We start from the raw sequence: 12,652 nt of genomic DNA, 5'->3' as shown, positions 1-12,652 counted from the left end.
TAAATAGAGCTGTAAGGGGCGCAATAAGTGACAAAAAGAAAGCATTTAGAGAATTAAAGGAAGTAGGTAGTGAGGAGGCATTAAATGAATACGGAAAATTAAATAAATTCTGTAAAAAGCAAATCAATGCAGCAAAGATTGAGACAGAGAGACTCATTGCCAGAGAGAGTAAAAATAATCCTAAAATATTCTTTAACTACGTAAATAGTAAGAAACTAAAAAATGATAGTGTTGGCCCCCTTAAAAATAGTCTGGGTGAAATGGTGGATGAGGATGAGGAAAAAGCCAATATGCTAAATGACTTTTTTTCATCAGTATTTACACAAGAAAATCCCATGGCAGACAATATGATCAGTGATAAAAAAATTCCCCATTAAATGTCACCTGCTTAACCCAGCAGGAAGTACGTCGGCGACTAAAAATCACTAAAATTGACAAATCTCCGGGCCCGGATGTGATACACCCTCGAGTACTGCAGGAATTAAGTACAGTCATTGATAGACCATTATTTTTAATCTTTAAAGACTCCATTATAACAGGGTCTGTACCACAGGACTGGCGTATAGCAAATGTGGTGCCAATATTCAAAAAGGGGACAAAAACTGAACTCGGTAATTATAGGCCAGTAAGCTTAACCTCTACTGTGGGTAAAATCCTGGAGGGCATTCTAAGGGATGCTATACTGGAGTATCTGAAGAGGAATAACCTCATCAGCATGGGTTTACTAGGGATTGTTCCTGTCAGACTAATCTGATCAGCTTCTATGAAGAGGTAAGTTCTGGACTGGACGAAGGGAACCCAGTGGACGTAGTGTATATGGACTTTTCAAAAGCTTTTGATACGGTGCCACACAAAAGGTTGATACATAAAATGAAAATAATGGGGATAGGGGAAAATATGTATAAGTGGGTTAAGAGCTGGCTCAGGGATAGGAAACAAAGGGTGGTTATTAATGGAGCACACTCGGACTGGGTTGCGGTTAGCAGTGGGGTACCACAGGGGTCAGTATTGGGCCCTCTTCTTTTTAACATATTTATTAATGACCTTGTAGGGGGCATACAGAGCAGAATTTCAATATTTGCAGATGACACTAAACTCTGCAGGGTAATCAATACAGAGGAGGACAATTTTATATTACATGATGATTTATGTGAACTAGAAGCTTGGGCTGATAAATGGCAAATGAGCTTTAATGGGGATAAATGTAAGGTCATGCACTTGGGTAGAAGTAATAAGATGTATAATTATGTGCTTAATTCTAAAACTCTGGGCAAAACCGTCAATGAAAAAGACTTGGGTGTATGGGTGGATGACAAACTCATATTCAGTGGCCAGTGTCAGGCAGCTGCTACAAAGGCAAATAAAATAATGGGATGCATTAAAAGAGGCATAGATGCTCAAGAGGAGAACATAATTTTACCTCTATACAAGTCACTAGTTCGACCACACTTAGAATACTGTGCACAGTTCTGGTCTCCGGTGTATAAGAAAGACATAGCTGAACTAGAGCAGGTGCAGAGAAGAGTGACCAAGGTTATTAGAGGACTGGGGGGTCTGCAATACCAAGACAGGTTATTACACTTGGGGCTATTTAGTTTGGAAAAACGAAGACTAAGGGGTGATCTTATTTTAATGCATAAATATATGAGGGGACAGTACAAAGACCTTTCTGATGATCTTTTTAATCATAGACCTAAGACAGGGACAAGGGGGCATCCTCTACGTCTGGAGGAAAGAAGGTTTAAGCATAATAACAGGCGCGGATTCTTTACTGTAAGAGCAGTGAGACTATGGAACTCTCTGCCGTATGATGTTGTAATGAGTGATTCATTACTTAAATTTAAGAGGGGATTGGATACCTTTCTTGAAAAGTATAATGTTACAGGGTATATTTACTAGATTCGTTGATAGGGCGTTGATCCAGGGAACTAGTCTGATTGCCGTATGTGGAGTCGGGAAGGAATTTTTTTCCCCAAAGTGGAGCTTACTCTTTGCCACATGGGGTTTTTTTTGCCTTCCTCTGGATCAACATGTTAGGGCATGTTAGGTTAGGCTATGGGTTGAACTAGATGGACTTAAAGTCTTCCTTCAACCTTAATAACTATGTTAATTACTATGTTAATTACTGGTATTTATGAGAGTTAGGGAGAGATTTACAAAAGGGAGAGAGAGGAAAAAAATTAGATTTGCAAGAGAGAAATTTACGAGAGAGAAATTTACAAGAGAGAGGGAAAGAGAGATTTACGAGAGGGAGAGAGAAAGATTTATGAGAAGGAGAGTGATTAACAAGAGGGAGAGAAAGCGCGAGTATCGAGAGGGAGAGAGAGAGAGATTAATGAGAAAAAGACAGATAGAGACGTACAAAAGAGATTTACAAAAGAGATATTTACAAGAAAGAGATTTACGAGAAAGAGAGACACAAAAGTTGGAATTTTTTTTGCAAACCGTGAACTAAATCTCAAGGTTTTCGAATTTGCTTGAAAGTGCAAATTCTGGTAAATTCAACTTGAACTCGATCTCTAACAATGAGCGCCCCAGATCATGGTCAGCACCAGATGCAATGCTGCGAAAGTCGCCCCTCTGCCTTTGACTGATGTGGATGATATTTGTAATGTCATCTACGCAACCTGGAAAATCTGACGGAAGTACAATTAATCAGGACCAGTGCATGAGCAGGAGAGAATCGGGAAATTGTGGCATATGCTGCCAATCAAAGGGGCAAGAGTGACATTCTCAAAGCAAATTTAATACATAAGAATTTGAATTTGGTTTTAAATGAAAAAACCCGATGACAGGTAATTAGAAAAAATTTGAACATTTTCTGTGTAAAAATTAGTAAATCCGTTAAGATCATATCCATACAGTCATGTAACATTGGTATAATACCACACCACCCAATAACCATATTTTCATTGCTGCACTCACCGTAGGTCTATTCCCAAAAGCAGCGTAGAAGGGTTCAGTGTTTGGGTGAAACAGATTTTTAATATCTGTCAAGCACTCGATCTTGAATTTTTCCGGCTTCTTTTCTATTACTTCCCTGTAAAAAAATGATTTGTTTAAAAGAGAAAATGATGAAACCATATGTGGAGGGCCGATGCGGTAATAATACAGAACTAATCCAAAACATTACAAGGAACCCATCATCAGACTCATGCTGCCTGAACCACGGACTTGCTTTGTTTCAGAGTATAACATGTTTTGAAGAGCCGGGAGGGGACTGTGTGTGTCTAGGCTGACTTGTCCGATGAGGTTTGGGACGTAGTCTCCCCACCCCGCTCCTGTGGTCACACCAGCAACTCTCACGCCTTCTCAGCACCGTCCGACTCACTTTGTTTGCCGCTCTGCTCCTCCCTGTGTCAGACCACTGTGCCTCATGCAGCACTTCCAAACTTTGCTGCCTATCCCTGCTGTCTGCTCTCTCTCTCCAACTGTTGATAAGGAGGTGCTGCAAGATCCTGCATGAATTTAACCCTTCTGTGTTCTGCAGGGTTTGTCTTCCCCCGTCAATCCCCTGCCAGGCAAAGGTTATATTAAGCGACTCCTCCCTCCTACCTTTTGCCTGAGCTTAGGTTCTAGTTGCATTTGTCTCTAGCTTCCTGCAAAGGTGTACCTGTTTAGTCTCCTCTGTCATCGACCCGGCTTGTCTATTCTGATTTCTCCATTCCAGACCCCAGCTTGTATAGTAAACTGGTGCTACCCACCCTGACCATTTGACTATGCCTCTGTCTCGCCCTCCTGTATCTGCTCTGACCTGTGGGTCATGTCCGGGGACTACACTGGAATGATACTTGGCAGCTAACTGTGACCAAGTCTATTGTCAATACCAGAGGCTCTAGTGAAAACTAGGTAGTCGCTTAGTTACGCCCCTCCATTGTAAGTCGGGCCTGTGATGCACCCACCAGTGTTACAGACCTGTTAGTCAACAGGGGAATATGGCCAGGGATTGCATCGGATTGGTCAACCGAGACTCACAGTCCCTGGCCGGATCTTCAAAGTATGTTTACTCTGAAACATTGAGCATTTCAGACTAAACATACCTGGCTTCCAGGCTCTGATTCATGGTGCCCGTGGTTTGGGTAGCATGAAATTGATGACAGGTTCCCTTTAACATAACTGTAATCTACACATTACTGCAACCTTCAAATATGGCTCCAATGCCTCCATATATGTTATACAAACCTCTATGTATGAAGCCCGTTCTGTGCGCCACCATAAGGCGCCTCTGTACGACACTTTATTTTATAGATATTCACTTCTACAAGCAATGCTTCCAGGAGACTATATTGGCGTCAAAAGGCATCTAATGGAGCTTATGTATGAGACTTGAGCTACGTTCAGGTACAGTAATGCTCCATATATTTCTAATGCTACCGTATTACGACAGCTCAGAGGTCCTCTGAATAATCCATCATTTTCCTGTGTGTATGAGCTCTTACACGCCACAATTTAAATAAACTTTGACGCAAGAAAATATGTGAAAAATAAAACCTAAGAAAATATAAGGTTTTATTTGGTTAGTCATTATGAAGTTAAGCTGCTGCCAATACCTGTGTAATGCAGAGAACAAACTACTAGGACTCAAGAGGACGGGTCCTTGGGGTAAGACTGTGCCACGTTCATTAACCCAGTGCAGATATCCTCGGGTCATGTCTGCCATCCCGATAGCTCGTGCGGAGCAGTAGAGGAATTTGTAACCATTCCTGTTCCATGAGAAGAAGAAGAAAGACATAAGTTATGGAAAAGGGAACAAGAATAAGGGTAAGAAGCAAATCTATGAAATCTTCTGGCAGGTTGGAGTCAGACTCAGGGACAACTTACGACTCAAGGATCGGGTCAGAGAGATGGGTTAGGACTGCTGGTGAAAAATATATCTAAGTGGACATACTACTGGCGTGGGCAAGTTGTACTATAGGATGTCCTATAGACTCGGAGATCCCAAGAACATGTCATCAATATGGCAGCTGTTTGGGAATTTACAACTTTTATGTGCACAACCAGTCTCATATAAGAAGGTAGGGCAAATACTTGGGGATAATGTTGTAATACTCACTGGCTGACTTTATGATAGAGTTTTGCAATACCCTGGTGAGTCCAGTCTTTTCCTAGCGTTGGTAAAATGTGACCTAACGTATCTGATCTGAAAAAGAAAACCGAAGATTTCACTTGACGATTGTAGAAAGGTTTCTGCTAACAGCATTCACAACTTTACAGCCATCACACAGACCACTGGATGTGTAGCTGGGAAGAGACTCAAAGTTGTGGGCATGATCGGTAATCTATGTGGAGGTCATTTTGAAGGAAAGGGGTGGAGGTGAGCTGTGACCATCACTTGTGTACCCTGGATCTTATGTCATCTACTATTTATAAAGATGTTACCAGTCACTGTAAGTGTGTCTGTGATGATAAGGAGATGACTGCTAACGCCTCTTTCACACTTCAGTCTTTTGGCGTCAGTTTGAATCCGCCGTTTTCAGCAAATAGCGGATCCGCCATTTTTTTTTTTGGCGGATCCGCTATTTTCCCATAGACTTGCATTAGCGACGGATTGTGGCGGATGGTCGTCCGTTCTATCCGCCATGTGACGGATCCGTTGAAATTTGGCGGACGTCATCTAGACATTGACGGACATTGCAACGTTTTTTGCCTGCGCCGAAATGGCGGTTCATGACGGATCCGTCGCGTCCACAATTTCCTAGAATGGCCGCCTATGGACGATCCGTCGCGACCGTCTTTTGGCGGATCCGTCACCCCAATCCGCTTTTTCAATTGAGCATGCTCCAAAAAGTAGATACTTTTGCCAGATACACAGATGCGTCAAAAAAATAGAACCGTTTTCTCAACAATTTTGACGGATCCGTCACGATGTCGGAGCAGACTGACGCCAAACAACTGAAGTGTGAAAGAAGCCTAAGAAGTGATCTCTACACAACAGGAAGTATCAGCCAGAGTGAAAACTTCAAGATTTCAAAATTATCTTTCATTTTACATGTGATATGAAAAGAAATAAAAAAAATAAAAATAAAACGTATGTCATCAAAACCTAACAGGTCATTTTCTAGCAATATATTGCCTGTAAGTGTTAGGTGCCACTTTAAGTTCATTCTGGTTATCCTGGAATTACACTGTCACTTTGGTAAAAGCTATGGTTAATATGCAGAATAATAGCGTTACAATGCTGCCCGACTACAATGCTCAAAGTGCGACACATGAGAGAAGACAGACTTATTTCCTCCCGGGAGCGCCGGCTTTCAGTCATATAGGCATGCACGCAGTGGTTACAATCACCGCTTACAGTATTTTGACTGAAAGCTGGCTCAGCATTGATTGACAGACAGCTCATTGGTGTATTAGTGTCGACCCAGCTGTCGGTCAAATTGCTGCGAGCGGTGATTGTAACCGCTCCCGTCCATGCCTGTACGCCTGAAAGCCGGCGGCTGCTGGAAGGAAATGAGCATGCTTTCTCCCGGGTGTCGCACTTTGAGTACAGTAGCCGCTCCTCATTGTAATGCCATTATCATGCAGATTAACTCAGCATCTGCAGGTTAATAGCATTCTCTGGCGTGACAGGTTCCTTTTAAATTTTAGTCAACAGTACATATTAAAATGTTGTCAGATTGGCATCATCTAGAGGGCCAAAAAATGTTCACAAATCTATAATAACAGCCAAATAAAAAGTAGGATTGTTTTACTTCCATAGAAAGCTTTGAACCCCCTTATGTAATCTATAAAGATTGGAGACCATGGGAAAATTACATATATCTGCCAAGTAATATTACATCCATGGATGGATGAAGGTCCGACAAGGTCATTGGGTCAAACTTCTGCAGGGCCTTTATTTTATTTCCCAATATTTTTGGGAAGGAGGTAACTGCGGATGTATAATATGATATTTGATGTCACATTTGGCACAGTATGGTGGTATTCTTTTGGCAATGTAATAGTGTTTTACTTACAATAGTATAATGCAATTAATTCATACCAGCACCAAAGAGACAATATAAGGCCGGGGTCACACTTGCGAGTGCAATGCGGGAAACTCTCATGAGTCTCTCCCATCAATACCCGGCACTGCCGCCGGCACTCGGGAACGGAGCGTGCGGCTGCATAGAAATATATGTGGCGGCACACTCCGGTCCCGAGTGCCGGGTATTGAGGCGAGAGACTTGTGCGAGTTTCTCGTATTGCACTCGCAAGTGTGACCCTTGCCTAAGAGTAGTAGTATCCATATAAGAAAACCACTATGGTTCCTAACAGCATAGCCAGAACAATGGCGTACATCTGGGCCAAAAAGAGGGAATGGCGATAGATTCTCTGGGGTGATTGCATCTTTTACGTAGAAATAATACAATGAACTTCATACTGTCACAACATATACATTAAAAAATATCCTTTCTTCTTCTTCTCCGATAGAGGATGACCTTATCACCAGTTGGCTGGTCAAGTTTCTCCAAAGCTCCTATCAAGACCGTTAATGTTTATTTGAGTTTTGGAGCTGCAGACAAGGAATTGTAAGACATAAAGTTTCCATCAATTCTCGAAACGAATAGAAGCTTGCACACACTTTCTGAAAAGGCAATTAAAGGACGGTAATAGAAGCAGCACATTCCGCTCGCACCATGTCCCCCCGCAAGTAACACCGAACTTGACGAAGAACTCACCTGGTAATTGTTCCATCAATATCAGAAATGATGATTTTATCATCCCAGTTCCACAAGTAAATGGTGCCCTCACAGCGACACGTCCCCTGGTATTGAGTGGTAACGCTAAACACAACATCATTTGGGCCGTTTTTCAGCTTCAGACTTTTCTAAAATAGAATATAATTAGAGTCAGAACACAATCCACCATCGGCCCAGCGTCAACACAGGCTTGGGTATAACAACGCCTGAAAATTAGTCTGCTCCGGATAACCTCTCGGCGGTGGAATAGATATCATTTAGAGGTTTTTTTAGACAATTTTTTGTATTGAGTACATGATAGTACACAGCAATTAGTTTTGCTCAGGCTGTTGGGAATAAACGTTTTTGGAAAACAAGTCGACAGTAGGAGAACATTATCGTAATTCTACAAATACCAAATTTATAGCTAGAATATGTGAACTGAACATCATTCCTAGACATCAGTTATGTACAATAAATCAAGAGGCGAGTCCCCAATCAATCACAAGAACTGTCCCCCATCAGAATAGAGCAGTGGTCTCTTATGAGCACCACTGCACCATTCAACATTTAGGAGACTGAAGAAAATAACGCAATCTACCACGCGTATGCAGAAGTGGCAAACGCTCTATTCAAATGAAGGATGCGGGACCCATGATTTCCTGGACAGGCAAGCTATTTTGCTTGTAGGCCAACCCTTTTAAGTTATGTGGTTCTGACGGCCTCAATTACCCAAGACGGGCCAAACCAAACCATTAGATGACCGTCACTTGGCTATATACAAGCTGATCAGAGGTCATTTAATGGTCTACCGTATGTACACAGCATATGATTGTTCTTTGCATATAGAACATGGTGTTATTGGCAGTACGTCACCTGCTAACATGGGACAATGTGATCTTTTTTAAGCCCTTCTCCCATCAACGTTTCATCCTCTTAATACATTGCAGTCATCATATTATATAGCACTGTGTAATTACAATTGCTCATTTTGTCTTTCTACCCAAAAAATTATTCTCTTTTCCATTAGGTCTACCGCATTGTATTTTTTTTTTTTTAAATTGCAACAAAAATGATAATCGAGGAAAAAAAATGCAATGCGGCCACAAATCGTGAATGCAGTCTAAACATCAGAGCATCTAACAAACTTGCACTTTGTTCATTCAAGTGGTTGCTGGCTTGTTTAGATGCTAGTTGCGAACGACTGTTCCTAGGAAAGCCAATTGCTCAATTATTGGCCCATCTACACGGCCAACATACTATTACAAAATCATTTTGTCATGAGTTGTTTTTTTTTTTTTGAAGGGGAGGGGGAGAAGCCTTGAACTCCTTTCTACTATCAATAGCCAGAGGAGAACTTTGCCTAAGGAGACCACGGCCCCTCAGATAGTGAATCTGCTCTATGGGAAGTGTAGTATTCCAGGGTGGCCGCACCAACGAATCTTACAGAGCAGCTCTCAGCTCTGGTTTATACATGGGGTCATGTATATATGGGACTAATATGACATGTAGATGGAGGGGATGACTGTATGAGACTACCTCTTTAAGACACTAAGAGTCAAACTGTAGGAACACTGATGTCTGGCCAACATTAAGACCTTTCACCCAACGAAATCCAGTAACCCAGTGTCTTTGGAATAAATCTGGCCTCAAGTACCCGACTAGGGAAGCAAAGTGCTGTGGAAGCACACGTTATATCATATGAGGTAGATAGCTTAGTATGGGAAGAGTTGACCAGACTAGGCTATCTACGACATTTGGCATTGTATGTAGACCAGTGGGCTCTCTTCTGGCCATGTTGGTGGAAGGGGCTGAAGGTGAACTGCACTTTTAAAATGACCGTGTCTATTACACATATTGGTACTACATATTTTATATACATACATCAATATTCACTAGGAAACACCATCATACCTCCTACATGCCAAAAACATGTGAAAAAGAGCTAAGAAATGGAAAGAGCAAAGAAATGGCGGCTCAGAAGAAGATTATTATGGCAGCACATTAAGGCTCAGATCACACAACAGTTTTCTCCACATCCGACAAAATCGGTCCGATTAAGCTGACAAGACTCTGATCAGAGTGTGATCCGATTTTCTCGGAGGTGGAGAGAAAAAAAAAAAAAGTTTCTCTTCCTACTCTATGTCAGTTGTGAAAAATCGGTCCAATGTTTTCCATGGAACCGCAGGTATGAATAGGCGAGTGCCATCTGAATATCGGAGGCAAATCATGCATGCCGCGATCTTTGACTCGGTCTGAGGAAAAATGTTGGACATCTTCACAGCCACATAGAATAACATGGGGACAAGCGCTATCTGTAAAAACGACAGATATCACTTGTCTGAGCTATACGAGCCCTAAGGGAGATTTACCAAGCTAAAATGTACCAGATTTCTTTCTTTTATGACTTGCATTCACACGAGGGGGAGCGAGGAGAGGCGTGGTACATTGCAGCACAGTGTACCAAAAATGCACCAAAACTTAGACTAGACAGTGCAAGAATGCCAAAAGTTTCTCAAACAGCGTAAGTCCTATGGTAGATCTGGCACATTTTTAACAGTACACTATGTGTAAAAATTAGACAGGTACAAATGCCCCATTGCGCGTGAACTCTACCCCTTCTTAAATTTTTCATTGTCAATCACCCATTCATTCTTCAGTCATTCATTTTTTTTTTTTGCTTCTCACGTCAAACACTTCTTGTAAATCTCCTTACTCCGAGGATACATTTTATTCGATTGTGACTCATTACTGGCTGCGGCCTCTCTCACCAGACATAACCAATTTACTTCCTGTGTTGTACATTGATACATCTAATGGACATCCCTAATGCACTCCCGTCTAACATCAAGCCAATTATACCTAGACTTCTCACGCTACTCACAAAGTGTGAGCCTCAGATAACAAGTACCTCTGTTTTCGGGGTAATGGCTCCATTTCTTTGCGCCTGTCTCACTCTTTATAATGCAGCTAATATTCACTGGGAAGATATAGCAAAGTGCTCAAAAATAGGTTTGCCATTTTTTACTTTAGCCCCAATTCTGGTTTGAAATATTAGAAGTTTTCACGAAAATTAGGTCTTTCTTTTCTAGTAATAGTTGAAATCCTGCTGCCTAAGTATATTGTAAAACCACCGATAGATGGACATGAATCTGTGTTCTGTTAGCAGATTTCTCCCAACTTGATAATTTCACTAAATTCCAAAATGTCAAGCACTAGGTTACTCCTTTCTGTCTGTCTTTCTGTCTACTGCCTGTTGTCAAATGTAATCTATCTCCAGCAGAAGAGATTTCAAGGTGGATTACAGGTGGGGTTGGGAAGGATTATCTGTGAAACTGCACACGGAGGTAACAAAAAGACAATGAATCCTTCCCCACCCCATCTATATTCTGTCTTGGATTCTCTGCTGCTGGAGATGGATTACACTTGACAACAGGCAGTAGATAACAGTTCAGGGCAGTCAAGCCATTTGATGACAATGGAAGGAGGAATGAAAACTGAGAAGTGAGGGAAAGTAAGTTTCAGGCACTTTAATGATGATGGTAAAGAAGATCTGATCACTGAAGCAACAGAACATGAGAGAGAATTTCCAGACATATTAAGACTGGTATGTGCTTCAAAAGCAGTTTGATCTTGCTCTATGGAATGATGGCAGTAAGACCATGCTTTTCTAGAAGTTTTATGTAAGAGGTCAGGTGTGCTTTAAATTCGTTTCCCAAGTTTTAGACAATCTGTTTTTTTCATAAACCAGTATATGTTTGCAGGAGTGTGAGGCACAGATTTCATTAAGAGGCCATTTTTTCTGTGGTGGGCACCTCGCCAGAAATAATACTCCAGTTATCGACTGGAGTAACATTTCTGACGTAAGTTAGGCCACAACATTTGATTACTTTATTGGATGGGCGCCGAACATCTGTGGAGAAAATCTAATCTACCCGAAGATTTCATCCATTATAAGTTTATGATTAAAACATACAACTCTGCCCTTGACCTCTCCAAACAAACCTATTTTAACACCCTCATCACCTCGCTGTCCAATAAACCTAAATGTCTCTTTGACACTTTCCATTCCCTACTCAACCCAAGAGTGCAGGCCCCAACCATGGATCTCAGCGCTGACGATCTGGCCAATTACTTCAAAGAAAAAATTGACCACATTCGACAGGAAATCATCTCCCAATCTCTTCATACCATGCACTGTCCTCCCTCCCCCACTGCATCCAGTTCACTCTCTGACTTTGAATCAGTTACAGAAGAAGTAATCAGGCTCCTTGCATCTTCTCGCCCGACCACTTGCACCAGTGATCCCATTCCATCACATCTCTTCCAGTCCCTTTCCCCGGCTGTCTCCTCTCACCTAACAAAAATATTCAACCTTTCTCTCTCTCCTCCGGTATTTTTCCCTCCTCATTTAAGCATGCCATTATACACTATTACTTAAAAAACCATCCCTCGATCAAAACTGTGCCGCTAATTATAGACCTGTCTCTAATCTTCCCTTCATCTCTAAACTCCTCGAACGCCTGGTCCACTCCCATCTTACCCGCTATCTCTCAGATAACTCTCTTCTCGACCCTCTTCAATCTGGTTTCCCCTCTTTACACTCTACTGAAACTGCCCTCACTAAAGTCTCTAATGACCTACTAACAGCTAAATCTAATGGTCACTACTCCATGCTAATTCTCTTGGATCTCTCCGCAGCATTCAATACTGTGGATCATCAGCTCCTCCTCACTATGCTCCGCTCAATCGGCCTCAAGGGCACCGTCCTCTCCTGGTTCTCCTCCTATCTCTCTGACTGCTCCTTCACTGTATCTTTTGATGGTTCACCCTCTTCTCACCTTCAACTTACTGTTGGGGTTCCTCAAGGATCAGTCCTAGGCCCCCTCCTCTTCTCTTTGTACACTGCCCCTATTGGACAAACAATCAGTAGATTTGGTTTCCAGTACCATCTCTATGCTGACGACACCCAATTATACACTTCTTCTCCT

At 41.9% G+C, this 12,652-nt stretch overlaps 1 protein-coding gene across 3 annotated transcripts in view; it reads right to left on the bottom strand.

Moving 5' to 3' along the window:
- Positions 1-12,652, bottom strand: part of LPIN1 (lipin 1) — a 317,563-nt gene that overhangs the window by 33,592 nt on the left and 271,319 nt on the right. For all 3 annotated transcript variants that reach the window (XM_069728107.1, XM_069728108.1, XM_069728109.1), the window contains exons 15-18: positions 7,662-7,810; positions 5,054-5,140; positions 4,551-4,703; positions 2,926-3,040 (exon numbers count right to left, since the gene is read on the bottom strand). In XM_069728107.1, the coding sequence (XP_069584208.1) occupies positions 2,926-3,040; positions 4,551-4,703; positions 5,054-5,140; positions 7,662-7,810 (504 nt within the window). The remainder of the gene's footprint in view (positions 1-2,925; positions 3,041-4,550; positions 4,704-5,053; positions 5,141-7,661; positions 7,811-12,652) is intronic.

This window comes from Ranitomeya imitator, chromosome 5, assembly GCF_032444005.1.
Source record: "Ranitomeya imitator isolate aRanImi1 chromosome 5, aRanImi1.pri, whole genome shotgun sequence".
In the NCBI taxonomy this organism is placed as follows: domain Eukaryota; kingdom Metazoa; phylum Chordata; class Amphibia; order Anura; family Dendrobatidae; genus Ranitomeya; species Ranitomeya imitator.
This window is presented reverse-complemented; position numbering and strand designations above follow the sequence as displayed.